This window comes from Cokeromyces recurvatus (genome assembly GCF_025118155.1).
Source record: "Cokeromyces recurvatus strain NRRL 2243 chromosome Unknown BX663scaffold_52, whole genome shotgun sequence".
In the NCBI taxonomy this organism is placed as follows: Eukaryota; Fungi; Mucoromycota; class Mucoromycetes; order Mucorales; family Mucoraceae; genus Cokeromyces; species Cokeromyces recurvatus.
The window spans coordinates 1-27,352 of NW_026251438.1; the positions used below are offsets into that span (position 1 = coordinate 1).

The window sequence follows — 27,352 nt, forward strand, 5'->3', positions numbered from 1 at the left end:
TGAATTAATATTGACGCGTCGCTTACCCCAGAAATAATAATTTAATATTTTTAGTAACAGCGACAGCTCAGGCAGAAAAGAATAAAAATAGATTTTATTGTAGGCAGAATTATTCGGAGAAAATATTTATGACTAATGCTTTATTATAGCAATATTTGCTTATCCAAATCGTAGTTCTATTAATATCACTTACCTTGCAAAAACATATAAATAACCTTTTACTTTTTCACATAATTTTTCCTTGTACAATTTTTGTATTATTTTTCTTAATAAAAAAACTACACGAAGTTTTCACAGACTTGTCTTTTGTCTTTTCTCTTTCTTTAACTTTTTGCTATCAAAACAAAAGCCATATCAGCGAACAATTCATCCAAACCCCCACTTTCACGGCCATATTGAAAGGGGAGCCCAGAGAGGGAGACTTTAACTATCTTGGTAGAAGGCGAAAGAGAGGGATATGCAGCGAAGGGAGCAGGGAAGGAAGGAAGACTAAAATTAGGTTCAACCTTAAGCTTTTGATATAATTTAGGGCTGACAGCGATCTCGGCAAAAAGACGAGAGCAGCCCTTTCGGGTTTTGTCAGAAACACCCCAAAGATGTAGTTTACCACTACAGAAGTGGTCCAATTCTTTCAAAAAAATTTTTTGCTAATCTTCAACAATCGTAATATCGATGAGCATGGAGTGAACAAAGGATCCAGTGTTGTGGTTTAGGTAGGTTTAAGTAATTAAATAGAAGTCAAAGAAATAAAAATAAAAGAAAATAAAACAGAAGAAGTACGTTGAGACTTGTCAATAAGTTTATTAAGAATTGAATTAATTCAAGTATATGTTATACAATATAAGAGTTAATAATGTAAGAGTATTTATATATTTCGCGGATAAGGATGATGAGTAATAAGAAGATAAAAATATAACAAATTGTATTTGATAATATAATTATAGAAGGATTACTAAGAGTTATAATTATAGATATAGATTCATATCTTTTATATATATTTATTTTTATAACTAATACGTGTATTCTGAGTAGAATCAATTATTACGCGTATTTGTATTATTCTTAGTTTACCCCAGTTTAACTTGTATAAAGTTATTTTTATAAATTTATATTCAGCAGAACAATAATAGAAGAAAGTATATTTTTAGATGTAGGACTTTTTATTAATTAATTATTTTTCTATACAAGGGTAAATATACTAAATATGTTTATAGAGAGAATTATTATACAAATGCACTATGTATTCTATTATGACTATTTATCTCATTGAATTAAGTTATAAATCTTACAACCATGACATCCAGTCAAAAAGGGACGGATCACTTTGTTCGAAAAGTGATCAATGTGAGGAGGCGAATCAGCTCGAGGCATGGATGTTCCAGATCCATTACCGGGCAAGTGTGAGGGGGATCGTCTCAACGGGCTAGCTGATGAGCTAGATGCTGCAGATGATCCTCCTGAAATGACTTGTACCCATGTCTTCCTCCGATGGAGGAAGGAGGGCAGACCCTGAAAGGTACTATTCTGATTATTAGCGGGAAGAGCCATGAGCAACAGAATAAAAAAAAGGGGGGTTACACTTCATTTAAACATTACAGCATAATAATTGGGATCCTAAAAACCTTTTTTTTTATTCTAACACCAAAGGATGCACGATAAACCATTTTTACTTACTGAGATAGCAATGAATAACAAATCTTTGTTCTAGAGTTGTAACTACTTAATTTTAAAGTTCTTTGACTGCACAGTTGGGTTTTTTAAGACAAGACAATATTTTTGCTTTATCTATTACTTGGTAGAATATCTTATGCAACAGTTTGAGGTTATATGCACATCAAGTATATGATGGTAACATTGCTGCTATATAAGTTTTTGTTTTTATCTTTAGTTATACAGAAAGAACGAAGGTGAACGCATTAGCAGTAATTTCTTATTTGTTTTCATGGGATAAGCGCATTAAGTTCTTTTTCTAAATATATTTTGAAATGCCTTTTGGTAAACATTTCTTTTATTAAAAAGTCTAATCGCATAATTCAAAAAGTGCCAATCATTTGTCAATCAGTGCAAATCTTATTGTCAAAGGCCGTGATTCAAAATTGCAAAGGGCGCTAATTGAATGTCAAAAACCAGTATTCCATTATGACTATTTATCTTATTGAATTAAGTTACAAATCTTATAATCATGACAAGAGTGTCCCATCTTCAGCGTTGCTATCCCAATTTTTTTTTTTTTTTTTTTTTTTTTTTTTTTTTTTTTTTTTTTAAATGGCCCAACTTTTTTTTTTGGTGGCCCAACCTATTTTCTTCAGCTGTAATAATATATATGCATTTGTATTTACATTTAAAATGCTTAAATCTTCCAATTCTAAGTCTAAAAAAAAAAAGAGCGAAAAAAATACACTTATTTATTGTGTTTGACAAATAGGTACGGTTACCAAATGGTTAATAGACATACTTATGATGTACATAAAAAAATGCAATCAAAACAAAAGCGCTAACAAGCAAATGATTCCAGGTAACATATTTGGTTAATAAAAATATAATTTAAGATGCGTAATTTGTAATGATATCTAATGAGCTCAAAAACTTTCATTTCTTGATAAACACAACTATTGTAGAAACTGATGCTAATAATGAAGAAATCAGTATTAATGATGAAGAAAATGACTTTGAAGAATTAGCTTTCTCTAATAATAATGATGAAGAAAATATTAAAGGTAGACTAAAATAAACATTGATATTGTATAACATAACTCAAAATAATTTTATTTTTATCATCTTTTTTCTACTTTTTTTCTTTTTTTTTAATACAAAAGAATCTAATATACCTTCCGCAGACACCCCTAATCAGTTTTTTAATATCAATTTAGTTGGTGCCTTGCCCGCATTCATTATGATCTTTATCAACTTTTTCCAGAATATTGCTGGATTGTCCGATTCTTCTACTAAAATTCTATTAAAATTTATAAATGCTATTTTTGTCTTATTTCAATCTAGTTTTATTCCTCCTTCAAAGCTTAGCAATATAAAAGCTAAAATTAACGCTGATTTTGCTATTAAAGGTAATTGTTAATACATTAAATTTATAAAATACTTAGCTTATTTATTATTAATAATATGATTAGTACTTCAAAAATATGTTGTCTGCCCAGAATGCAATTGTATTTATGCTTATGAAGACATCATGAATGGATTGGTGTCATATTTTTCTAATATGGTGTTCAAGCCATATAATACTTTAAAAATAAAATGCTATGCTCCACTAATAACAAAAGATTCCAACACTGTCATTAAACCAATAAAACGTTACACTTATAATTCCATTAAGACTACAAGACTACTCTACAAAAATTCTTTATGCGTTCAAAGTTTGTAGAAAAAATAAATGAATAGCAAAAGAGAAGCACTGTTGAAGGAATGATGTTCGACATTTTTGATGATGACTATTTTCGTCAATTTAAAAAAGATGGAGAAGATACACCATTTGTTCAAAAAGATGGTTCTCATGTTAAGCTTGAATGCCGACTGGTTTACTCCAACTAAAACAATGAATTATCATGTTAGAGCCATCTACTTAGTAATCAATAATCTTCCTAGAAACGAACGATTCAAGAAGTACAACATGATTCTTGCTGGCTTAATACCTGGACCATCTGAGCCTGCTACATCTAATATAAATCATTTCCTGTGTCCAATGGTAGATGAATTGCTAGAATTATATGATGGTGTGTTCATGCCCACTTTTAATGCCCTGAAGGAAGAATTATTCGTTGTGCCTTGGCTACCATCAATTGTGACATACCTGCTCTCAAAAAAACATGTGGATTTACTGCATTCAATTCGTATGTTCCATGCCATAAGTGCGCTGACAAGTTTCCTGGACAAGAAGGGCAGTCAAACTTACGATGCTTTGACAATGTTAATTGTGAATCTTGGATACCTAGGAACAAGGAATCAAATTATGTATAGGCATTGAAATGGAGGGACGCTAAAACGGCTGCAGAACATAAAGCGATTGAAAATCATCTTGGAGTAAGATGGAGTGAACTCCATAGATTACGTTATTCGGATCTTGTTCGTTGTACTACTGTTGATGGTTTGCACAACCTTTATCTTGGGACAGCAAAGAAAATGATCAATTACTGGAAATCTACCAAAAAGATTTAAATTCTACGAACACTTTTTAACCAGTAAAGATCTTACCGAGATGGCACAACAAGCGAAAAATCTTATCGTCCCTCCACAGTTTTCAACATTAGGTTCCAAGATTTCTTCTGGTTTTTCAAACTTGAAAGGTGATGAGTTTCGTTCCTGGACATTGGCTTATTCATCATTGCTTTTAAAGGGAAGAATAATAAGGGAACATATGACTAATTGGTTACGTTTTGTTGGTGCAAATCAGATACTCTCCTATCCTTCCATAACTTTTAATAAGATTAATGATGCTCATAAAATGCTTGTAGAGTTTGTGAAGTCCAATGTAAGATTGTATGGTGCCAATTTCATTACTCCCAATATGCATCTACATTTACATTTATGCCAAACGATTCGTGACTTCGGGCCAATGTACTCCACATGGTTATATAGCTTTGAAAGAGCCAATGGAGATATCAAGGGAATTACAACCAACTTCAAAGAAGGTCTTGAGTTTACTTACATTGAAGAATATCTTCAGTAAGTTCATTTGTCTGATTATTTTAATATGATGCCTGTTGAAATCAAGTACAACTCAACAACGATGAATGTTTTGAAGCTTTTACTTCCAGTTGGTCATGATTTTGAATTTGGTTACGAAAACAACAACATGATGGATAATATTCATGAGCATCATCATCAGGAACAACCTTTTACTTCTGAATTTGATTTAGCAAGTTTTATTCATGATGCTTCTAGTGAAAGTGCCTGTTTAACTGGTAGCGAACCATTGCCTCCTTGTTCCTTGCCTTCAAAAATAAGATCACCTACTGTCATGAATAGAAGCCATTATGATTTACTTTATCAATTTTACAGATCAAGTTATGATAACAAATTTAATATCGTACATGTTTCTAATATCACTTTGATGTTGTCAGATAATATTGTTGTATCAGATCGTATCAGCAAGTTTGATCAGATTAATATTCTAGGCCAACAATTCACATCGATGAGTTGCAGAAACAAACGAGGTGCATATATACAGGTAATTCATCCAGCAAAAGAAGGCATGTTTTGTATTGGGAGAGTACTGTACTTCTTTACACATAGTTTATCGTTTCCTGGAGAAGATTTGTTTTGTCATCGAAAAAATAAGCAACATGTATTCGCATTTGTAGAATGGTACCAAGCTCCTCAAAACAACTTTGATTCTTTTTTTGTTCATAACATAGAAGTTTGGAAGAATAGTTTTGAGCCCTTAAGTGTTTCGTCTATATTACCTGTACAACGAATACATACTTGTGTTGCAATTACTGACTACATTGATAATTGTATTTTAGCTATTCCTTTACCAAGAAAAACCATTGGTACTTAATCATAACACAAATATATAGTTTCGCTATAGTTAATTATCTTGAATAAACTATATATCATTAAAGCACTCAAAAAAACTTGTTACATTTTATTATGGATATTTCTTTATTCTGTTGACAATTTTATTTTTATTTTTGATGATCGATTGAAAAAAACAACAAAGCCAGCATAAAAGAAGAGCTGGTATATGAAAAAAAAAAAAGAAAGTGACATTAAAAGCTAAAGGCCCAGTCTGGAAAATCTTCTTTATCCAAATAACTAGGAAATTTGATATTCGTCACCACAGGCTCTACTCTAGTCGACCTGTTATTTCTTTTTATTCTTTTGCTAGGATCTTCAGGGTGACTCCATTTATAGTCAAGATTATCCATTATGTCATTGAACTAAAAAAAAAAAAAGGTAAGTATACAAGCCATTTTTATTTATATAACTAACACTAATAGTCAAATTACCTCTTGACTTCTATAAAAAGGACGTAATGCCCGAAATATTGCGTTTCCCTGAAGATCCTTATCTAAAATCTCTTCTTCATCTGACATCCAAGCTGGGATCATCAATTTATTAAGACCCTCATAATTGCTCTCGTTATAGATATCGTTATTTTCTTCAATCATTTTTTTGCGGCGAGCAAGTTTCTAGTAAGATATGGTAAATAAGAAAATTTACATTTAATGTGTGTTGAATAAAAAAGGCTGACAATTATATATAGGAGTGTACTTACTGCGGCTTTTCTACTTTTTATTACACTTTGAGCCTTTCTTGTCTCTTTCTTTTCGATAGATAACTTTAATTCTTTTTTTTTTTTTTTTTTTTTTTGTTATGAAACATCTCAGAAAGAATTTTTCTTAATTTATCATCAGTAATATTATAGTTGATTCTATGAAATTTTACATAGGCAAACAAAGCTTCCCTCGTCTTTTTGTTTACCTGATGCTTAAAAGTAGTACTATAATCGTACTGTTCACTTTTAGGCAACTCTTCAAGTTTTTGTCTGACAATTGTCTATTATTTATTATAGACAAAATTGTTAGTTTATGTATATATTTATACTATATATTTCATGACATATTTACTCTAAGTGATTTAACATTCTCTGGTAGGTTTATAGTTGATTTATTGGTAGTAGTAGTAACTACTCTAGCCATATTTTGCTGTTGAAGCACCATAATCGTATTACTTAACGTTTCCAACCTATAATTAAGCTGTTGAATAAGCTGATTTTATTCATCTAGGTGTATTTCAGGACTCAATTGTCTTTCTAATAATTGTTGAATAATAGCATCTTTATTAGATGTATTATCATTTCTACTGCTGCTATTATTATTACTGTTTGAAGGAGCAAGCATATTGACATGCGTTTGTCTTTTATTATAACCTACTCTACTTTCAGAAGATCAAGTAATTGTTGGTCGCTTACTAATAGAGCTGATAATAGTATTATTATGGTGATTCATTATCGCTTGTTTATAAGTTATTATTAAGATGGAAGTTATTGAAGAGAAAATACAATATAGAATGATGTTGTAATAAGCTGCTTATATAGCAATCTATTATTTATGATTAGTCTTTGCAATATTATGCTTTATTTTATTTAAAATGCAATGACTAATTAACTTTAAAAAAATATAACAGCACCAACAAGAATGAAAACAAGCTTCATACTGTATAGTATTGTTAGTAACTGTACTCATATATTCTAAAGGAAAGTAGTATTATAATGACTTGTAGTGAACCTTAAGATGAAATAACATTAATTAAACAAGTTAGTTAGTAATAAAACATTGCTGGTTATATTTTACATATTTCGCACATATTCCAAAAAAAAAAAATTGAATGATATGCTTAATACGCTCAATGCACAGTTAATAAGACCTGTTGTCGTTTTTATTATTATTATTATTATTATTATTATTATTATTACAGACCGAGTTATAATAATTTAACTTTACATATTTTTAATATGCGTTCTGAAATTGACGCGAAGACTAGTTCCAGTTAAATAACGTAATAAGAGATTTTTCTCGTGTGCTTCTTTAAGGCATTGAGCCCAATTCATGCGACTCACATTTGTTTTGAACATTTTAACATATGCAATTTCTTCTGCTAATTGAGGTGATGTAGGAGAACGTTCGACACCAACAGGTAACTTTTCAGGAAATTCTAAATCGCTTTCAGAGTCTGTGGATATATTGGCTATCTGTCTTTTGATTGTAGTGTTGTACGTAAGTCCTTTTTCAATTAATTTTTCTGTCTTTCTAATATCATGTACACCTGCTAAAGACTTTTTAATTTGGTTTAAACACTTTTCATTATTTGCCAAGACTATATCCAAAATGTTTCGAGAGTTATTTTCATATTGGGTTTCTTCAATAGTTATCTCTCTCGCTATCTTATATAAAAGCTTAATGGTATTGTCTTTGCTATATGAATGATCAAATAGTGTTGCCTTTTGTTGGCAGAAAAAAGAAGATATTGCTTGAAGGGCTTCAAGAGGACAACTTCCAACATCATCGTTATTTTCAAACACCAATAAATATTGCTTAGCCCAAACTGGAGATGGAAATAATCTCAAGTATCACTGATTATTGGTAAGTTGAGTAGTAAATTGAGCATCTAACGATTTGGGTGAGATCTTGCAAACACAGAAAATCAACACAATAGGCTTTGCATCAGTCTCATCATGAACTTTTCTTCCACGATTGCTTGTACCTCGATCAAGATAGGAGGAAGAGATTTTTGAATTTCTAATTTGGGCTCATACAGAATGTCGCTCTTTGTATTATTCAGCCATTTTCTTGAAGCGACTCCATAGGTTCCTGTTGGTATTATATTTAATAATGAAGTTACTATTAGATCTATCACTTTTTGATTTTTTAAGATTCTTTCTGACAATATATCTTGTTCTGGTAAGCAAGTAGATGGTAGTTTGAAAGTTAACAACTTGTTATCTTGTAGGTACATAGTTAAAAAAAAAAGAGTGAATAAAACAGTCCAAAAAAAAAAAATTAAATGAGCATACCTTCAATATCTAATTCGCTCGTTTTTGAGAAGTTAGTAGAAAAAAAAGAAATTTAAACATTCTTTTCTTTTATATTATTCCATAACGTCACGGGTCATTGTATTCCACGGCTAATATTACAAAGCGTATTAAGTGTATTAAGTGTATTAAACGAATTAAGCGTATTAAGCGTATTATGGTCGGTATTTAATTGGATCAACATCTTCAATTAACAAGGATAAAAGTAATTTATACAAACATCTATTGTATATAAGGAGTCAAGCTTTGATTCGTATTCGTAATTACTTTTATATTAAGTCAGTAAAGCATACCCTAAATAATAGTAGTCGAAGTTGTATATAAATACTCCTTGATGAAAGGGTAGTTAGAATTCTTTTTTTTTTTAGCCATCTTTAAATAGCCAGTATTCGATTAATAACTTATATTTTTATTGAATCATTATCTTTGTTGCTGAGGATATTTGAAGGCTTTCCTTTAAGAAGGTAAGAATTCAAATAATTTCACTACAGTAAGACCAGTATTAAAGCGAATCACTGACAATTTCTTACTTACTACTCCTTAATTTTCCATACCTTTACATAAGTAACTTATCTTAGTCTCTATAGAGTATGAAATAAATTGTTATCCAGAATCTTATCATTCTAAAATTGTAATGACAAAGCGCTGAGAACTCCAGCATATAATATCAAAACGCCAAATAGATGACACTAATTTTAAGGAAAGATGTAGCATTTGTAACAAAGTTAAGAATAGTAAATAAAATATGACAACAATGTCACGTAAGTTGTATCATTTTTTTTTTTGATATAAAAGGATACATTTATAATCAGAATCAAAAAAAAATATGCATTAGCTTATTAGATAATCATTGATATATTCTTGTTTGTTGTCCCTAAAATAATAAAAGGTTTTGCTGCTAGGATGATTTTGATTAATAGAAATAACCCTTATAACAAATAGGGCTTGTGCTTGGTCAAAGAGACCGAAGGAAGAGGAGGATCATGAACTTTCTTGGAGTTGTTATTATTCATAATAACAGACATATTCTTAAATATAATGCTAGGTTTATTCAAAAAAAAAAAAAAAAAAAAATGCAAAGTTTTATTCTATGCCAAATTGAAATGAGTTTTTTTTTATCAAATCAACCAAAAATATCTAAAATTTTAACAACAGCGCATTCCTTATATAGTGGATTGTTTTACAATAAAATTGGAAAAATGACAAAGAAATATCTGGTCTGGTCTTTTTTTATATAATATATACAAATACATGTCAACTATTACTCCACATAATGCTCTATATGATTCAATGACACAACTACCTCTAAATCAGTATCACCAACAAACAAACTGTTCTTCTCTTAACGAACTAAGACAACGTGTTTTAGTTAACCTAGCAGATAAAGAGGTTTATAGCATTAGACGATGGATCAATTCAGTAATCAACTTATACGAACAGGTTCGTATACAATATTTTTTTTCTTTAAACACCATTTTAATAATTATTAAATGACATGACATTTTAAGGGAGATTATGCTATTCTTCACAATGATCTAGAAAATGCTTATGTTTCTTATATGCGAGGCTGCAGGTACAGATATCTTATGCCTTTTGTTATTATCTTAATTGTCTGATATTAGTGTACTATATTATAGCATTTTAGTAGAAATTATCAAAAGGCATTCTACTTATGAACAATTCCGTCAGGATCCCGTTTTAATGAATTTAAAAAGGGTAACGATCGATATTTGTCCTTTGTTTTTTTTTATGACCACTAAAACATATAATCAAATATTAGAGAACAAACGATGAAATATTTTTGATTTTAGAAGAGTTAGCATTAAAACTCGAAGCCTTATATATGTTAAAACCGAAACAACAACATAAAAATTATATACAAAAATCAGACTATTCTCATTTAAATAATCCTTATATTCATAAACAAAGTCAATATTCCATAACAAATAATAATAATAATATATCAACACAGCAACAACAATCTATTCCTTCTTTAGTATCTAGTTCTAATTTATTGCATAATCAATCGTCTCCAAATCAAATAATGTCAGCAAATTTGAAAATACCAAATAATACTGTCATCCGTTTACCTTCATGGACCTCTAATATCCTTCCATTTAATTCAACAGTTGAACCTATTGAACTAGCACGATGGATTACAGCAAAGTCAAATCCACCTAGTATTTTATTAATTGATGTACGGCCTAGAAATATCTTTAAAAGCGGCTGCATCAAGCATCAATGGATTATTCAAGTAGAACCTATCGTATTACAAAAAGAGTGAGTTTTTCTTTCTTTCTTTCTTTCTTTTTTTTTTTTTCCCCTCTGTTATCATCGCGGTATATAATTAAAAACTTATATAATATTTGAACAGGGCTATGACAATTAAAATTCAGGAATCCTTATTACAAAATCCTGAGGCAGAACAAATATTATTTTCTGAAAGAGCAAGATTTGATTTGATTGTTTACTATGATCAAAATTCTAAAACAGTGGAGACTTCTAATATACCTACTAACAATATACGACGAGCTTTGGAGGCTGGTCAACTAAGAAGACCTCCAATGCTATTAGCTGGTGGATTTGATGCCTGGAAATCTACCATAGGTGAAAGAGGCATTTATGATTTTTCATCTTTAAAAGAAAGAAGGCATTCATTTAGTTTAACGGATAGCAGTAATAGCTCTAGAACGAGTAGTCTTCATTCTTTTTCTAATCAACCAGATCAAGGTTATAATTATCATAACGGAAAATCCATTCCTCAACAATATCCACTTTCATTATTGACATCATATTATCATCATCTTACAGTGCCTCAACCATTACCAACAGCTCCCAAAAAAGAGCCTTATAGATATCCTGAGCTTTTATCTCCTACAACTACTGAAACAGCTTTGATTCCTTCTTTACAACAACAGCAAACTAATTTATGTCCAATTCCACCTTCTTATCCAAATCCCCATAAACGAAGAACATATATCGATAATCCATTTAACGGCTTTACAAATGCTACTAGTACGCTTTATGATGTACCCCCAATTAAATTAAATAATAATAATAATAATAATAATAATACAATAAATAAGCAACGACCCTCATCAGCAGAGTCTATGTCTACAACTGTGTCATTAAATAGACCTTCCGCTTTAAAGGAATTTCATCATTTTTCAACAAATAATATTCATTCTGTTTCTAGCTCTATTTCTCAATTAGGAGGTGTCATCCATATTGGTACTACAGGATTGAAAAATTTAGGAAATACATGCTATATGAACTCGATCATTCAATGTTTAAGTGGAACTATACCTCTTGCTAGATACCTTATATGTAAGTTAAATAATCTAAAGTAAATACTTGGTAACTTTTCTTTTTTTTTCTATTTGGGATATATATAGCTGGTACTTTTAGACAACATGTCAATAGGGGTAACAAGTCAGGAACAGGAGGCGTTTTAGTGGAGACATTTGCGGATCTTTTACGGGTTTTGTGGAGTGAAAGTTGTAACTTTGTATCACCCATGACGTTCCGAGAGGCATTAATACGATTTGCACCTCAATTTTCAGGCACAGACCAACAAGATTCACAAGAGTTCTTGATGTTTTTATTAGATGGACTTCATGAAGATTTGAACAGCAGAAATAGTCATCATAGTGTAATTAAAGAATTGAGTGATGCTGAATTTGAAAAACTCCCTGACTGGCAAGCGAGTTCTTTATCTTGGGAAAAATATCTAGCTAGAAATTCGAGTATTATTGTTAATTTGTTTCAAGGACAATACAGAAGTAAACTAACATGTCTATCCTGCAAACAAGTAATATATGGCATATACATATATTTATGCATTTCAACAATTACTCTAATTTTTTTTTTTTTTTTTTTTTTTTTTGTTTTGGGTTCTGATTTAATTTTAGACTTCGACATCATACAACGTATTTATGTCCCTGTCACTCCCTATTCCTGTAAAAAAACTACGACTGTCAAGTGTCACATTATATGACTGTTTAGATTACTTTGTTAAAGAAGAAACGTTAGATAAAGAAGATGGTTGGAATTGTCCTAAATGTCGAAAGAAACGAAAAGCATTAAAACAATTAACATTAACAAGGACACCTGATATTCTTTTAATACATTTAAAACGAATTTCTCCTGATGGATTATTTAAGAATAAAATGGATACCATAGTGAAATGTCCCACAAGGTAAAATGAAACATTTATATGAATATACACACAAAAGATTATCTATTCAACAATTATTATTTTGTATAAATAGGAGCTTGGATCTATCAGATTATATTCCGACATCAATGACTCCTGCCCCATCTCAGGATCGGCCATCATATATCTATGATTTATATGCCGTTTCTGTAAGTTTGAAAATTGTTGTTGTATTACCCTAACTTTATTTTTTTTTTTCTGTAGAATCATTATGGATCACTTACAGGAGGTCATTGTAAGTGATAAAGATGAGTTCAACGTGTTATCTATTCTATTCATTTTTTTTTTTTTTTTTTTTTTTTTTTTTTTTTTTGGTAGATACTGCATGTGTTAGAGATGGATATAAAGATAAATGGCATTATTTTGATGATAGTAAATTCTCATTATGTGAAGAAAACAAAGTGATTGTAAGTATAGAATGACAGTCTTTATAATCAGAATCTAACTCTCTCTCTCTCTCTCTTTTTTTTTTTCGGGCAATTATTAGACGAAGGCAGCTTATAATTTGTTTTATGTTCGATCCAAAATTAAATAATTTTATTAAAAAGAAACACAATAAAATATGTATGTATGGGGAAAAAAAAAGGAATGTTTTCTGGAGCAAAGTTATTATTAAAAAAAAATAGTTATGTGTATGTTTTAAAGCATAGGGAAGATTCTTATTATTATTATTTTTTTTTTAAAAAAAAAGGGGGAAGAGATAATAAAAAAAAATAATGCAATGTATTATGTAGTAATAAGATTGAAGGCATATAAAAACTGAATAAAATAAATAAATAAAAAAAAAGGGGGTATTATAATAAATAAATAAATAAATAATTAAACTACTTTTTTTTTTCTTTCGAACGCTTGCATTTAAAAAAGAAAAACCAAAAAAAAAAAGGAAAACAAAAAGAAGAAAGAAAAAGAGCCTTTACATAGATGAAGATGTCATAAGTAAGTCAAAGCAAGAATCATAGTAGCCACCATCAATTGAAGATACGGGTGAACCGGTTGAAAGCATAGGAGTTAATTGCTGTGACATTGGAGAATAGTAAAGGTCAAGAGATGAAGATGTAGAGGTATTCCATTTTGAAATAGGATAGTCTTCTGAAAGTGACCTAGTGATTAGACGAGAGGTGGAAAGATCATCTGGTATTAAACGTCTATCATATAACTATAAGAAATATACAAGATTAATCAAAATGACTATAAAATTATATTATATTTTGATATTTACCAAGTGATTGTTATTAGATAATGGCCATGGTGATGGATACATAGTATTCTTTGTTCCTAGAATAGGGCAAGATTTCCTTCTCCATTCATCAGAACTCATTTCAGAGGAAAGACCAAAACTCTCTGTATTATCAATTACTGGGGCTAGAGGATGAATAGGCATCTTGAACCAGTCATTTTGATTTATCAAAACATCATCAGGTAGTGTGTTATCAAGCATACAATTAACTGCTGCTGCAGTAGCAACTGATCGAGCATTGTTATTAAAGAATTGAGAAAAAAGGATAGGTGATTCTTTCTTGATTTGTTGTTGCTGATGCTGATGCTGATGCTGATGCTGATGCTGATGCTGATGCTGATGCTGATGCGGTTGTTGTTGTTGTTGTTGTTGTTGTTGTTGTTGTTGTTGGTCAGTTTTATGTTTTTGAAGTTTAGCTTTAGCTCTACGATTTTGAAACCAAATTTGAACACCACGAGGAGTCATATCCAATTGCTGAGCCAGAATACGACGAACTGTTGCATTGGGCTTTGGATTTTCTGAAAATGATTTCTCAAGTACTTTAAGTTGTGCACGAGAAGTACGACGACGATGTTTGATTTCAAAAGGGTTATAAAAAGTAGTTCTAAAATGACCATTTGGATCCATATCAGGATGCTGAGTAAAGTCAAAAAAGTAATTATTATTATTCTGTTCCGTGTCAGTGGTAGCATGATTATCAGTAGATGATTGATAATAATTGTTAAACATAGGTACAATACTAAAGGATTGCTCGAATGGTTGCATTAACATTTCAGGTGACATGAATAAAGTAAAATAAAATTTATCAAAATTGAATACAAAAAAATTAGCTTATATTTATATAAATCGTAATAACTCCACAAAAAAGAGGAGGGAGGAGGAGGAGGGGGGGGAAAGGGAAGGAAAGGAGAATATAAAGAAGGAAGCTGGTATTACATGTGTATGTAATATATATCTTTAGAGAGAAAAAAATAGAAAGAAAGAGAAGTAAAATACTAATACAAGAAGGGAGAATAAGACTTTAGAAGAAAGGGGGGAAAATAAAATTCCACAGTTTAGGAGAAAATTGGAGGATCCTGTAAGGCGGGATACATAAAAGTTTTACACGAGACAGGCATAAACCCTTTTTGTGTGTGTGTGTGTGCTTAGAATACTATGCATATAAATTTTGCAAAAAGAAAAACTGTCATATTCCATAGTAAATGAATATCCTTAGAACATAAAGAACAAAATGACATAATACTTTATAATAAAGATAATTTAGTAGACTAGATATAATTGAATATAATGTATTAGCTATTTATATATTTCCTTAAAATAGTATAATTGAAAATTATGTATATGTCTTATAAAGCAAATATATCTTTTTATGTTTATTTGCAACACATATAGAAGATACAATGACAACGAGGGGAGTTATGAGTATGTTGTACGGTAACGGTAAAATGCACAGGGGGGGGAGAGTGTGTGTGAGGGGAAAGGAGATGTTTTATATGTATATAAATGTACTGCTTGGTATGTGTACTTAAAGTCAGAGGAGCATCATTATAAAATGAAAAAATAAGAACATTAGGTAATAAATGTATATAGGAGGAAAATGGTGAAAGTGATAGCATATATAATAAGTAGATGAATTTGCTATAGAGCAAGAGATGTGTATAATGTATGTATATTATATAACAGGATGATAGTAATGCATATAAAGCTTAAAACTGTAATTATCCTTAACATCACAAGCATATATGTATACAATCTTTATAATTTAAACATATCCAAGTCTAACATAATTTCTCTAATATATTATATTAAAAACAATAATTAAAAATGAGGAGCAGTAATTGAAAATATATTATATAATATTATATTATTTTTATTAACTTCAAACCGTATATTAATACTCTCCCATTCTATTTTCATCCCCTTTAGCCCTGACCTTTGTCATCTATAATATAATTCAGTATAATGACTTAATATGATGTGATTGATGTACAAATACCCCTTATTATGTCAATGGTACATTCCTGGAATTATCCTTTTTTTTTCTTTTGCAGAACACGAGCAAATATGCTGTGTTTTCAGTAATGAGCTAATTCTAAAGTATCTCATTATATAGTGTATCTAGTTTATTACCACGAAATGATTTTACAGTTGTTATACATACAATAGCAAAACTAATATATATGTGTATATACTATTAATAATACAAATAAAACAAAGAATCGAAAGAGAATGAAATAGTTACATATATGTTATGATTTTATGAGTGTTTATGAAATCAATTTCATATATGAATATCAAAAGTTAAATTACTAAAAATGATACTTTATTTCGTTGTTAAATATATATCTATTTACCTAAATGTATACTATATTTCATCACATATTAGGTAAACTTCTTCGAATATTAAAATAATCAGAGCAACACTACTTGATAACGATATATTTAAAATGATGTGACATCTGTAAAAATCTTTTTACTTGTATTATCTACTGATGACATTTCAGACATAAGAAAAGAAGAAAAAAATCAGTTTTGTTAATAGAGCATTTTGCAGAATAAACGATAATTTGCTGTTACTTTTTTTATGTACAATAAAAAAAAAATTTATTTTAATTAGATATAACAAATGACACTACATATATCGACCCTTTGTCTTCTGTAAGTTCACATATAATCAATAATAATTAGTAAAGATAGAATATAGAGTCAATAAAGAATAACTCGACTCATGTATTAAATGTCTTGAAGAAATACTCATATTCTTGCCTTTTTTTTTTTTTTTTTTTTTGCTTTAGATTGTGGAAACTCTTTTCAAGTTTATCCCACATCGTTTTGTTGAAGAGGCTTAACCTTAGAGAAATTAATAGTGCCAAAGGGGGGGGAGATACATCCTATAATACTTGTATTGACACATTTTTTGTTATGTACCTTGACTTTAGCTGCTTCACCAACTCTTGACCAAGCTCTACCACGCATCATTTGAGTGTTAAAAATCAGCTCCGTCAATGAATACACTTTTTTTTTTTTTTTTTTTTTTTTTTTTTTTTTTTTTTTTTGAAAGAAAGATTTTTTATATACATGTGTATTTAGTATGAATGAATACGAAACTATCAGTATACCTTTACCAGTTAAAATTTCTGCAAAAAGCAATGTTTTCGTTCAGCTAAAACAGTTTATATTTCAAATAGTTTATAATATTACCAGTCCACCAAAGCCAAAGCTAATGGGAACATTTATGAAATTTGGCAATTTTGTCTGGATTCATGACAAGAGCTTTGCCAATCAAATTTACAGTAACGGGTTTTTTGGTAAAGGTGATCTTTCTAGAAGTCAACCTACTTGGTATCAACGAATCAAACAAGACAATAAAAATGCTTTAGAAGAAATTACAGTAGAGAGACGAAAGAAAAGAAAAGAAAAGAAAAACAAACATGTTGATGCTGAGAATTATTTAACATCTGATGAGCTTTTAAATTTTGCAATGAATGTAGATGTCGAAAATTTTCAGCTAGATTTATATGAAGCCTTCTTTTTAGTGTATGGTCTAAATGCACTATCAATTGAGAATAGTAAAGAGGTATATAATTGTATTTTTTTTTATAATATTGAACAATAGTCAACTAAACATATTGGACATAGATACCAATGTCAATTGAGGAATGTTGGTCCACTTTTAATAAATGTAATGAACTATTTCATATAAATTATGTCGTATACCATTATTATCGAAGCTTGGGTTGGGTACCTAAAAATGGATCCAAATTTGGAGTTGATTTTGGTAGGTAATTTAAACTTTATGCTTTACTTGTTTTATTAAAACTAATACTTTATTATCAAGTATTATATCAATCTGGCCCTTCTTTTAGACATTCTGATTATGCAGTAGTTGTAATGCCTCTATATTCAAATAAAACAGAGGAATCCAAAAGCTGGACCTGGTTATTACGTCTTAACCGTATTTGTACTCATGTAAAAAAGACTTTAATTTTATGCTATGTTCATATCCCAGAAGACACTTCTTCTTGTACAAGTTTAGAAAATTACTCAATTAGACAAATCATTTATAAAAGATGGTCTCCTCAAAAAAATAGAGAAGAAAAACAAAAAGACACATAACTTATAGAATAAATCACATTGTAAATATTATTGAATAAAAGAATTTGAGCAAAAGATGCATGCAACTTACATATTTTGACGTTCAAAATTGCTTGACATTCCACTCTATTAGTCATTTTTGAATCTAAATAATTAATATAAAACTAGTTATTCCAAATTGTTTATATATGTATTGTACTTTTTGGATATCCATATTGGTATTTTTTTTTTATTTTTCTTATTAGGAATGGTACTATCCAACTGCTGTCTACTTTCTAATACAGCCTAATAATTCAAGGAAAATTTATTTCATAACGCTAATAACTTACTCTCTAGTATGAGAGATATAGTATCATTTTGCTTGATGCAGGCTGGACAGTAATGATAAAGATATGTTAAAGAAGATTATTAAATTAATCAGATACTAGCTATCTAGAGAGCAAATAAAGACATTTAAAGTCTTTCTTAGGGCCCAATAATGAAAAGACAGATAATATTATAAACAATTTAAACTGTCAATCGAGTCCTTTAGTAAACTATCTTATGCCTTGTATTGATTGTAAAAGAGTAAAAAATGTACTTGTCATGGTCAGTGAGATTTTTTTTTCTTTGTATCTTTATTTTATTTTGTCCATTGCTCTTTTACGTCGAAAAAATAATTTTTATCTATTCATTTTATTATTGTATTTTCCTTTGCACTTGCCCTCTGAGTAATACTAATAATTTTTGCTACACAAAGCAATAATTAATGATTGGTCATTTTTTTTTTTAAAAAAATAAAATTCTTCAGTTTAATAGTATACACATGTATAAAGGATACAGTTTTAGTACATATCATTTATTAATTTTATTTGCTATTATATGAGGCATACTTGCATATTATACATGTAATGCAAAAATTATAGTATTATATTGTATATGTAGCGAAATATTTTCTTGACCAGAAGAAGATAGAATTACAAAAAAAAAGAAAAAAGAAAACGGAAGGGGAAGGGGGTATTATTATTATTCTCATTATTATTAATATAATATAAGCTATTTTGCTGCTGTAGTCGAATTATTATCCGAGACTTTCCACATCCACCAAGGACCACCATATTCTTCATCTCCCCATCGTCCAGAAAGACCGATCGGCCAAATAAATCGACCGGTATATTCCCAAGTTTCACCAGAGTCGATATAATTCTTTTCCCAAGTTACTTGTCCTTCTTCAGTGTCATCAATAAGACCTGTAATCGAAAAATGGCCCAAGTTATCAATACCTGTACCCTCAAATCGAGTCAGGGGGCATGCAATGAGATGTTTTGAGGGGAATTGATGTTCCCTTGAAGGTCTTGGTGATGCGACTGCATTCTGAATGGTACTAGCTAAATTATTATTGTTCGTCTTTCGTCTCTTTCTTGGTTCAACAGTACTGTCTTGATCGTGATCTAACCAACGAGAGAGCCAAGAGGATTGACTGATAGGTTCTCCTGATTGATCCTCTAAGGGGACAACCTTGATTGTCATACGCATAGGCCCATCAAACCAGTCCTCCATGTTGGAGTCATCGTCAGGATCTTGAAAGGTATAATAACCAACCCATTCACCTTCAATTAAATAAGCTTCACTAACAAAGCGACTCGTGGAAGCAAAACCTGAATCTGTATAAATATTATACAATGGTGTACTACTGTTATGGATCTTCTTCATTGATGATGATTCACCGTTTTTAGATCTCTGTAAGCTCACTAAAAACAGATTTCGTTCGTAGCGTCTTAAGAATTCAACGTCAAATAATTCCGAATGTAATGTAAATAAGGGGATTGGAACACAATTTGGTATAGCCTGATAAAGCTGTGGATGATGAGCAAATAAGGTGACAAAAAATAAATGAAAGGCTGAAGAGAGAGGATCCTGAGAGGGATAAAAAGCTGTTATGTTGATGGATGAGGTATGTTGTTGATCTATGGGAATAGACCATGAGGTATGGAAATCTCTTAAAGGTGTATATTGTGTAATAAGTGCGTCCGCTTCAAAATTATATGCAAATTGACTTAGCTCGGTTGAAACAATGGTATTATTGGCTTGGAAGAAATGTGTGATTGAAAAATCTAAATACACATAATGCAGGAGGAAAAAGAAGAAGAAGAAGAAGAAGAAGGGTATAAATATATTATAATGTTAGGTAGGATCTTCATATTTAATTGGTTAAAAGAATACTTGCCATAATTGACAAGCAGAGATAAAATAGGTAACACTACAGGATAACTTTCTCGATCACGATAAGGGCCCAATTGAAATGCGGCACCAGCGGCTAATTGAACTTGATATTTTAAAAGATGTGGAATATTATACTGATCTATAGTACAAAGTATTAGTTTTTTTTTTTTTTTTTTTTTCGTTTCTTTCACTTTCTTCCTGACACTATGTATGTATGTATGTATGTATGTATATATGCGAATGTATGTTACCATGTTCAGTAATCATATCCCAAATAACTTCCCAATTAATCGAGTTTAACAAATCAATTCGCTTCGTATTTGAAGCAAATAATTTACACAATTGTAAAGCTTTACATCGTTTTTGAAGAGCAGTGTACCAATTGTAATTATAATGAAGTCGACGTCTATAGATAGCATGTGTATCAAAACGATAATGAAAGGCACAAGGCCATAATTTCTTTTGTCTCCAAGGATCTTTGTGTATAAGATGATACAAGTGTTTGCAACATTGAGATAATTCTAAAAGTGAAGTAGGTAATAGCTGATAACTTGCGACATGTATGATTATTTCCAATAAAAGCTCTTTTGGTAATGATAGTAATAAACTTGATTGTTTTGTCATATATATTACACAATAATCATACAACAGAAAGAAAAGAAAAAAGAAAAGAAAAAGTAGTTAAAAGAGAGAGAGAGAGAGAGAAAGGAAAAAAGGAGTCTAATAATACAAAAAAAAAAAAAAAAAAAAAAGAAAAAAGAATATTTATTTTTTTTTAGGTCTAGAATTTTAAAAAGCTAAATAAGGTAAGATTTTTTTAGGCTCTAAGTTTTTTTTCACTATAAAAAAAAAAAAATTAGTGCTTATTCTCCTTACCAGCCCCTATATATTCTGTGACCTGTACTAAAATAGTCTACTTATTATCAAAATGTAGTGTTAACATGCTTCTAATTTGGATATTTCCCGAAAGAATTTGGCTTAATTCACAGATAAATTAATGTAGTATACATATTTAGTTTAATTGGAATCCAATAATAATTTAACAAGTTGCTCAAACATAAGCTGACAGACTTTCTTAGAGTGTTTTACTTTTATGTTGTTGTTCTAATTATTAAAAAATATTGTGAAACAACTAACGAAAAAAGGCTAAGAAAATATTTTAAAAAAAAAAAAAAAAAAAAAAAAATACATAAAAATCTACTGATTATGTTTATTTTGATATAAAAAAATAATAATCGAAATCACTCTTCCACATCAAGCTTGACCTTCTTTTTGTGAATATAATAATGATAATAATAATAAAAGATGATGTCATATCTTAAACTAAAAGGTTTCGCTTACATGTATAATGTTTTGTTTTTATAAGGAACTAAACCAATTATTTAATATACAATAAATTGCTGTTATATCGAAAGCCCAGATTTTAATTTAGTAGGATAGAAAATCATGTTTTATAATTATATCCACATTGTTCTTTATTTGTTAAATACTTGTCTATACATGTGAAAATGTATATGTATAATATCTCTTATCTATGTACAATTATTGTCTTGCTCGTCTAGTACGCTTAAATCGAGTCTCACGACGAAGACGTCTAATATTTCTTTCTTGTGCAATTAACAGTTTCTCTAATTCATCATTAGATAATACCTCAAGTTTAGGTACCCAATTTGCTGCTTCTGCTAACTTTCTGAAACCTGTTTCTAAGCGCTCCTCCTTTTTATACAGTCCTTCATACTATATGCCATAATTAGTCTTTGATATATAAATTGCATGTATTTTTATTTACCTCTTCTACAATACGTTTTCGATGTCGAAAGAGTTGATCTCGTATTCCATGAGCAATTATACTAACATATTCTCCTCCTAATCCTAATTCGGCCGCAAGTTGTCGACTAAAGACTTCAGGAGCATTACTATGTACATTATCTAAATCCCATTCAAACTTATCACGTAAATTTACTTTCCCTATCTGAAGATCAAGCTATACAAAAATAAAATAGAAAATAAAGTTAATAGAGAATCTAAAAAAAAAAAAAAGCGAATTATAAAATCAATATTACATTAATCTCAACTCTCTTATTTCCTCCGTTTGGTAATTCATATTCATAAACAGCTTCAAAATCAATCACCTGCGCACGAATGGATTCGGAAATGGGTTTTATAAACTTTGTTGTATCCAATTGCAAATCTTCACAAAGCAACTCTGCAAACATTTCAGGTGTCAAGTATTGTTCATTCATATTCCACAAAAAAACATCTCTTAATTTTACATCGTCTAGATCGATGTCTAAACGAATAGGTACAAGGATTTCTGTTGTTTCTGAAACACGATTTAAAGATTCTTGAGTTGGAGGAAGTAAGAAATTCTTTTTGTGTGGGACTTTGGGTAAGTTAGATTGATCAAAATTTTCAGCATTGGTAGTTTGTTTTGATTCTTCATATTCTTCGTTTTCCAAGAACTCTTCAAAATCATCATCGGAATCATCGGCTATGAGACGATGTTTTTTTTCTGAAATATAACTAGAAGGTAATAAAAGTGCATTATCTTTGGATTGTTTTATACGTGAAGAATAAGAAGAAAAATAGCCTTGTGTATTTGGTCCTCCATACACAGGCTGTAAAGGCTGGAATGACTGAGGTACAAATAGCTGCTGTTGTGGTTGTAAGGGAGCAAATGGTTGATTCATAAGGATAACGCTATCCACTCAATTTGCTCAAAAAATAAAATAAAAAAAATAAAAAAAAAATAAAATAAAATAAAATAAAATAAAATAAAATAAAATAAAATAAAATAAAATAAAATAAAATAAAATAAAATAAAATAAAATAAAATAAAAAAAAGAATTTAGATATTTTTTTAAAGCGCGTAAACTACCCTTTCTTTTTGTTATTATTATTATTATTCGTACTTTATAAAATATGAAACGAGCACTGGTTGAAGAAGTTTCTTCAAATGATTCTTTACAAAATAGAAAGTACATATAATTTAGATTCTTTCATTCGAATTAATAACTAATGCATCAAAAGTGTACTAGATGTTGTGTTTAATGAATCAACACCTAATCTTGCAACATTAGGTGTAATACCTTCCAAAGTATTATTTATTTATAAGTTCTATTTGTAAATTGTACTAATGATTATTCTTAATGATAGTTACATTTAAATTTGTTAAATTCAGATAAAGTTGACGATCGTATCAAGGTGAAAATAAAAAGCCTTCTCAAGCACATTTCAAAAATTATGCGTTATTAATACATGTTGTACATTCTTAGTGTCTTTTAGAAATTGCTCGATATCTTTCATTACTTACGGTTGAACAACGAAAAGAAATAACGGATAGTTTGATACATCATCTTGACAAGGAAGTGGATAATGATGCAAAAGTATGTATACGAAAAGAGAAAGAGAGGGAGGGAGAGGGAGAGGAAGAGAGAGATCTCAACAAGTTGATCACACTAATACATTATTAGGCCATGTTGATATTATTGATAAAAAAATGTTCAAGATTTCCTAATGTAAACGCCCATGTCATTGTAAAATGTCTATTAAAGGAGGTAATATCATCTATTTTATATTAATTCGAAATGTTAACGATTATCTTTATAGCTTCAAACAAATTCAACAAAAGTAAAATGGCACACGTACAGTTGTATTTATTACATCTTGAAGGTAAAATTATTCACTATTCATTAATATGAATTAACCCCCTTTTTTTTTCAATAGCACCGTCAAATTACCAATAAACAAAATGATGTTTTACAGTTTCTATTTAATTCCTTAACATCTGATCTATCCAACTCACATCACAAAGTTCGAGCCATTAGCATATCCGTCCTTGCCTTGCTACCTTTTGTTTTTAGTGATCAGACGATCATGTCACAATCCAAGATTCAAACGATCATTAGTAATTATGCAAGAGATTGCGATCCACGTGTTAGAAAAAGTGCACTTGATGCTTTACTACAAATGCACTTGAGAGGCTGTCCGTTAGATCTTACGATTTACAATCTTTCAGTATGGTGTTTAAGGGACGATTATGAAGAAGTGCGTATGGGAGGATTAAATTTGATAGGGTAAATAATGAATTAGGATAAGATGAAGTTCTTTATTAAGTGTGTTCCCATTAGGGTCTTGAGTGCATTATACCCAGAACATAGGATGAAACTGGCCCATAAGGATGTGAACGAGACGACACGATTGATAGATGATGCATTTAATAAAGTGTGTGACTTGGTAAATGATTCAGCTGTAGCTATAAGGACCAAAGCCTGTGTCATGATGGCATCTTATCAGCATGTTGGTTCAGATACTTTAAATCAAACATTTAGTAAACAACTCATGCTTAATTTAAGACGTAAACTTCCACGTTATAAACAACAACAAAAGAAGTATGCCAATGATACGATACCTGTGGCTGAAGGAGATATTGATGTAGAATCAAATGAGTTTCATTTACTAGATTCTGGTGCCTGTGGATCTTTTATTCATGGTTTAGAAGACGAGTTTCAAGAAGTTAGAAATGCATCTATTGGTAAAATTAGCAGTGAATAGAGTTAAAAAAAAAAAGATGCTTATAATTATTTTATTTTTTCTGTGTAGACTCTATCTGTGAATTATGTATGTATAACGAGCAGTTGACAAAAAAAGCAGTGGAATTTTTGGTTGGTAAAAATAAAGAAAAAAAGAAAAAAAAAGCTATTGCTAACTAAATGTTTTATTTTAGATATGTTTAATGATGATATTGATAAGGTCCGACTTAATGCAATACATAGTTTACGAAAAATTGGAACAAGAAATACTTTGGAATTTGATGAGGAACAACTTGAAATTGCTGTAGGAGCATTAGAAGATAGTGACCCATTAGCCAGACAAGCTACACATGAATTATTTACGTAAGAAAACACAACTAAAATAATAATAATAAAAAAAAAAGACTCTATTTATTCAATTGTATTATTTTATGTAGAGTCGTTCGTCTTACAGTACCAACATCATTAACTATTTTATTGGATGCATTAGAGGCCAACATGAAAAGATATCCAATGGATACATTATCTGTGTATCAATGCTTACGTGATATCGGAAAACGGCATGATGATTATGTTCAAGACCTTGTACCTACATTGTTAAACTTGGATAAACGTTATCTCCCAAAAGAAGCCAATGTGGAGGATATAGTGTGTAAGTGAGTTTCCAATATTTCAATATTATTGCTAATTCTATTTCAAATATGTATATGTATATGTATATCTATATACATATCTACATCTATATCTATATCCATATGTATATGAATCTACATATTAGACACTGCTTATGTAATTTTAATTGTGAATGCTTGTTCAACTAATGTGAAAATATTGTATGATTTGCCTAAATATATATTTCGTCATTTTGCTTACTTTCAAAGCAAATATCCTGATTGTATACCTGATTTAAGAGTAATTATCACGTAACTTGGATTTTTGGCATGGTATAATGACTAATTTTTTTGTAGAAATTGTATAAAATAGCTGGCATTAAATTAGAAGGAGATATCGATTGTTTACCCATGACATTTAACCGTAAGTAGAAATTTTGTTTAGTAATGTCAAACTTACCATAAACTGCTGCTGTAGCTTCAGACAGTAAATTAGTGACAGCCACTGAAGATGACATAACGGTTGATATGGTTCAATTGATTCGGGCTCAGGTGAAAGACAGAGAATTATCAGCTGCATTATCGACAATTGAAGCTGCTATTCGTAATTTTAAAACTGTAAAACCCTACTTGAGTGGTAAAGCTGAATTAATTCAACTTTATTTAAAATGTTTTGAAATTATTATTAAAGCAAAACAAGGCCATATCAATGGACAAATTGAGGCATCCAATCTATTACGCTATTCCTACACAATTCAATATACCTTTTTGGGTATATCAAAAACGACTTTACATGCTGCTGTTTACTTTCGACTTGTGGCTAATATGATTTGGATGTTTGATATCTTGAAACAAATGCCAATGTAAGCTCCATGAATGACATGAACCTTCGAATGATTGCTTATCCTCCTTCTCTCTTTTTCATAGGTCAAAAAACACATCGTTTAGTATCAAGAATATGATATTAGCATTTTACCAAAGAGTAGTACTATTACAAAAAGAAGAATTTGGTCAAAATAATGAAACTATAAATGATTTAAAGGAGACATTATTATCTACAAGTGAATCACCTACAACTCACAAGATGATAAAGCTTTATTCATTTATTATTGTAATATTGATTTTTTTTTTTTATTTATTCTAGTGTAAAAAAAAATGAATTTAATATATTCATCTATATTACCTACATAGGACTTTTTACCGCTTGAAATAAGTCTTGATAATCCAGTTAAACGTACAAAAGCCGATATCACATATCCTTTACCGAATCCAGATAAGCCATACAAGTTTAATTCAAAATATCCAGCCAGTATACATATTGAAGCTGATATTTTTAATTCATGCGATACAAATTCATTTGCCATTGAGGTAAGTACATGTTTTCTGTGTGTATGTGTGTGTATGTGTGTATGTGTATATGTGTGTGTATGTGTGTATATGTGTGTATATGTGTGTGCGTGTATATATACATATATGGATGTCTGTATCGGTATTCATATTATATGTAGTTCATTTTACCAGATCAGTCTTCATTCATGTTTTGGCCGCCTTCTGGACATTTTAAACAAACAACGCCCTATTGTTTTAAACTTTCCACTAATGTTGAACTTTCTTTATCGTCTTGGTCAGGTAAAATTTACACTAAAGATATCTTTAATATCATCTAATAGGAACTATTTTTTTTTGTGTATGTTACGTTAGAATCTGGAGTAGTTATTATTCGTATTGTTCAAACATTTGAGCCTGATTTACCAGGCCTTGATGAATACATTATGAATTATTTTGGATCTAATTTTTCAAAGTCGACTTCTTCTTGTGTTATCAGTGAACATTTAAAATATCATTTATATCCTTCAATAAATGCCCGAGTTTAAATTAAAAATACCCTTCCTTTTTCTATTCTTTTTTTTTTTT

At 29.9% G+C, this 27,352-nt stretch overlaps 11 protein-coding genes across 11 annotated transcripts; 5 read left to right on the forward strand and 6 right to left on the reverse strand.

Moving 5' to 3' along the window:
• Positions 1-323: 323 nt before the first annotated feature.
• BX663DRAFT_565308 (uncharacterized protein) lies at positions 324-1,661 on the reverse strand (the record flags this gene model as incomplete). Its single annotated transcript, XM_051532073.1, has 2 exons — positions 1,293-1,661; positions 324-628 (listed from the first exon to the last, which is right to left on the reverse strand). Exons 1-2 carry the CDS (start codon positions 1,546-1,548, stop codon positions 324-326), a joined length of 561 nt encoding a protein of 186 aa, XP_051377626.1. The 5' UTR covers positions 1,549-1,661.
• Positions 1,662-2,274: 613 nt separating this feature from the next.
• On the forward strand, positions 2,275-3,527 carry BX663DRAFT_298120 (uncharacterized protein). The gene is made up of 4 exons (XM_051522031.1): positions 2,275-2,515; positions 2,619-2,717; positions 2,817-3,062; positions 3,126-3,527. The coding sequence occupies exons 1-4, from the start codon at positions 2,458-2,460 to the stop codon at positions 3,374-3,376; spliced, it is 654 nt and encodes a 217-aa protein (XP_051377627.1). The 5' UTR covers positions 2,275-2,457; the 3' UTR covers positions 3,377-3,527.
• Positions 3,528-5,062: 1,535 nt separating this feature from the next.
• On the forward strand, positions 5,063-5,509 carry BX663DRAFT_444653 (uncharacterized protein; the record flags this gene model as incomplete). Its single annotated transcript, XM_051523631.1, has 1 exon — positions 5,063-5,509. One exon carries the CDS (start codon positions 5,063-5,065, stop codon positions 5,507-5,509), a length of 447 nt encoding a protein of 148 aa, XP_051377628.1.
• A 211-nt stretch (positions 5,510-5,720) lies between these two features.
• BX663DRAFT_556497 (uncharacterized protein) lies at positions 5,721-8,469 on the reverse strand (the record flags this gene model as incomplete). The annotated part of the gene is made up of 6 exons (XM_051531720.1): positions 5,721-5,891; positions 5,961-6,143; positions 6,436-6,510; positions 6,582-6,699; positions 7,458-8,075; positions 8,195-8,469. 6 exons carry the CDS (start codon positions 8,467-8,469, stop codon positions 5,721-5,723), a joined length of 1,440 nt encoding a protein of 479 aa, XP_051377629.1.
• Positions 8,470-9,722: 1,253 nt separating this feature from the next.
• BX663DRAFT_527436 (uncharacterized protein) lies at positions 9,723-13,425 on the forward strand. The gene is made up of 11 exons (XM_051530039.1): positions 9,723-9,985; positions 10,054-10,118; positions 10,183-10,261; positions 10,326-10,825; positions 10,920-11,872; positions 11,941-12,356; positions 12,457-12,743; positions 12,817-12,910; positions 12,966-12,996; positions 13,080-13,168; positions 13,249-13,425. Exons 1-11 carry the CDS (start codon positions 9,797-9,799, stop codon positions 13,294-13,296), a joined length of 2,751 nt encoding a protein of 916 aa, XP_051377630.1. The 5' UTR covers positions 9,723-9,796; the 3' UTR covers positions 13,297-13,425.
• Positions 13,426-13,624: 199 nt separating this feature from the next.
• BX663DRAFT_546988 (uncharacterized protein) lies at positions 13,625-14,781 on the reverse strand (the record flags this gene model as incomplete). Its single annotated transcript, XM_051530985.1, has 3 exons — positions 13,625-13,917; positions 13,981-14,225; positions 14,427-14,781. 3 exons carry the CDS (start codon positions 14,779-14,781, stop codon positions 13,675-13,677), a joined length of 843 nt encoding a protein of 280 aa, XP_051377631.1. The 3' UTR covers positions 13,625-13,674.
• A 1,895-nt stretch (positions 14,782-16,676) lies between these two features.
• On the reverse strand, positions 16,677-17,271 carry BX663DRAFT_527444 (uncharacterized protein). The gene is made up of 4 exons (XM_051530040.1): positions 17,200-17,271; positions 17,124-17,135; positions 16,794-17,012; positions 16,677-16,703 (listed from the first exon to the last, which is right to left on the reverse strand). The coding sequence occupies exon 3, from the start codon at positions 16,975-16,977 to the stop codon at positions 16,816-16,818; it is 162 nt and encodes a 53-aa protein (XP_051377632.1). The 5' UTR covers positions 16,978-17,012; positions 17,124-17,135; positions 17,200-17,271; the 3' UTR covers positions 16,677-16,703; positions 16,794-16,815.
• On the forward strand, positions 17,055-18,180 carry BX663DRAFT_565314 (uncharacterized protein). Its single transcript, XM_051532074.1, has 3 exons — positions 17,055-17,575; positions 17,638-17,776; positions 17,837-18,180. Exons 1-3 carry the CDS (start codon positions 17,090-17,092, stop codon positions 18,112-18,114), a joined length of 903 nt encoding a protein of 300 aa, XP_051377633.1. The 5' UTR covers positions 17,055-17,089; the 3' UTR covers positions 18,115-18,180.
• Positions 18,181-18,911: 731 nt separating this feature from the next.
• Positions 18,912-20,970, reverse strand: BX663DRAFT_546990 (uncharacterized protein). Its single transcript, XM_051530986.1, has 3 exons — positions 20,547-20,970; positions 20,300-20,434; positions 18,912-20,186 (listed from the first exon to the last, which is right to left on the reverse strand). The coding sequence occupies exons 1-3, from the start codon at positions 20,917-20,919 to the stop codon at positions 19,129-19,131; spliced, it is 1,566 nt and encodes a 521-aa protein (XP_051377634.1). The 5' UTR covers positions 20,920-20,970; the 3' UTR covers positions 18,912-19,128.
• A 569-nt stretch (positions 20,971-21,539) lies between these two features.
• BX663DRAFT_527449 (uncharacterized protein) lies at positions 21,540-23,045 on the reverse strand. Its single transcript, XM_051530041.1, has 3 exons — positions 22,359-23,045; positions 22,085-22,279; positions 21,540-22,032 (listed from the first exon to the last, which is right to left on the reverse strand). Exons 1-3 carry the CDS (start codon positions 22,983-22,985, stop codon positions 21,838-21,840), a joined length of 1,017 nt encoding a protein of 338 aa, XP_051377635.1. The 5' UTR covers positions 22,986-23,045; the 3' UTR covers positions 21,540-21,837.
• A 125-nt stretch (positions 23,046-23,170) lies between these two features.
• On the forward strand, positions 23,171-27,319 carry BX663DRAFT_527457 (armadillo-type protein). Its single transcript, XM_051530042.1, has 18 exons — positions 23,171-23,273; positions 23,326-23,392; positions 23,452-23,499; positions 23,571-23,681; positions 23,769-23,852; positions 23,905-23,967; positions 24,022-24,371; positions 24,426-24,829; positions 24,898-24,963; positions 25,022-25,190; positions 25,265-25,479; positions 25,606-25,739; positions 25,796-25,862; positions 25,917-26,301; positions 26,366-26,549; positions 26,630-26,806; positions 26,947-27,067; positions 27,140-27,319. Exons 1-18 carry the CDS (start codon positions 23,218-23,220, stop codon positions 27,310-27,312), a joined length of 2,874 nt encoding a protein of 957 aa, XP_051377636.1. The 5' UTR covers positions 23,171-23,217; the 3' UTR covers positions 27,313-27,319.
• The last annotated feature ends 33 nt before the right edge of the window (positions 27,320-27,352 follow it).

Bases quoted from the DNA above. Each gene is read 5' to 3' on its own strand.
- BX663DRAFT_298120 (XM_051522031.1), top strand. From the start codon at position 2,458: ATGATGTACATAAAAAAATGCAATCAAAACAAAAGCGCTAACAAGCAA. The intron at 2,516-2,618 runs GTAACATATTTG...CAACTATTGTAG, and splicing joins TAACAAGCAAATGATTCCAG to AAACTGATGCTAATAATGAA. The intron at 2,718-2,816 runs GTAGACTAAAAT...TTAATACAAAAG, and splicing joins TGATGAAGAAAATATTAAAG to AATCTAATATACCTTCCGCA.
- BX663DRAFT_527436 (XM_051530039.1), top strand. From the start codon at position 9,797: ATGTCAACTATTACTCCACATAATGCTCTATATGATTCAATGACACAA. The intron at 10,119-10,182 runs GTACAGATATCT...ACTATATTATAG, and splicing joins TCTTATATGCGAGGCTGCAG to CATTTTAGTAGAAATTATCA. The intron at 13,169-13,248 runs GTAAGTATAGAA...GGCAATTATTAG, and splicing joins GTGAAGAAAACAAAGTGATT to ACGAAGGCAGCTTATAATTT.
- BX663DRAFT_527444 (XM_051530040.1), bottom strand. From the start codon at position 16,977: ATGATGCGTGGTAGAGCTTGGTCAAGAGTTGGTGAAGCAGCTAAAGTC.
- BX663DRAFT_565314 (XM_051532074.1), top strand. From the start codon at position 17,090: ATGAATGAATACGAAACTATCAGTATACCTTTACCAGTTAAAATTTCT. The intron at 17,576-17,637 runs GTATATAATTGT...TATTGGACATAG, and splicing joins CAATTGAGAATAGTAAAGAG to ATACCAATGTCAATTGAGGA. The intron at 17,777-17,836 runs GTAGGTAATTTA...TTTATTATCAAG, and splicing joins CAAATTTGGAGTTGATTTTG to TATTATATCAATCTGGCCCT.
- BX663DRAFT_546990 (XM_051530986.1), bottom strand. From the start codon at position 20,919: ATGACAAAACAATCAAGTTTATTACTATCATTACCAAAAGAGCTTTTA. The intron at 20,435-20,546 runs GTAACATACATT...TTTGTACTATAG, and splicing joins GGATATGATTACTGAACATG to ATCAGTATAATATTCCACAT. The intron at 20,187-20,299 runs GCAAGTATTCTT...ATGTGTATTTAG, and splicing joins ATCTCTGCTTGTCAATTATG to ATTTTTCAATCACACATTTC.
- BX663DRAFT_527449 (XM_051530041.1), bottom strand. From the start codon at position 22,985: ATGAATCAACCATTTGCTCCCTTACAACCACAACAGCAGCTATTTGTA. The intron at 22,280-22,358 runs GTAATATTGATT...ATTTTTGTATAG, and splicing joins ATAAGAGAGTTGAGATTAAT to CTTGATCTTCAGATAGGGAA. The intron at 22,033-22,084 runs GTAAATAAAAAT...TATGGCATATAG, and splicing joins GAAAACGTATTGTAGAAGAG to TATGAAGGACTGTATAAAAA.
- BX663DRAFT_527457 (XM_051530042.1), top strand. From the start codon at position 23,218: ATGAAACGAGCACTGGTTGAAGAAGTTTCTTCAAATGATTCTTTACAA. The intron at 25,191-25,264 runs GTAAGAAAACAC...TATTTTATGTAG, and splicing joins GCTACACATGAATTATTTAC to AGTCGTTCGTCTTACAGTAC. The intron at 27,068-27,139 runs GTAAAATTTACA...ATGTTACGTTAG, and splicing joins TTCTTTATCGTCTTGGTCAG to AATCTGGAGTAGTTATTATT.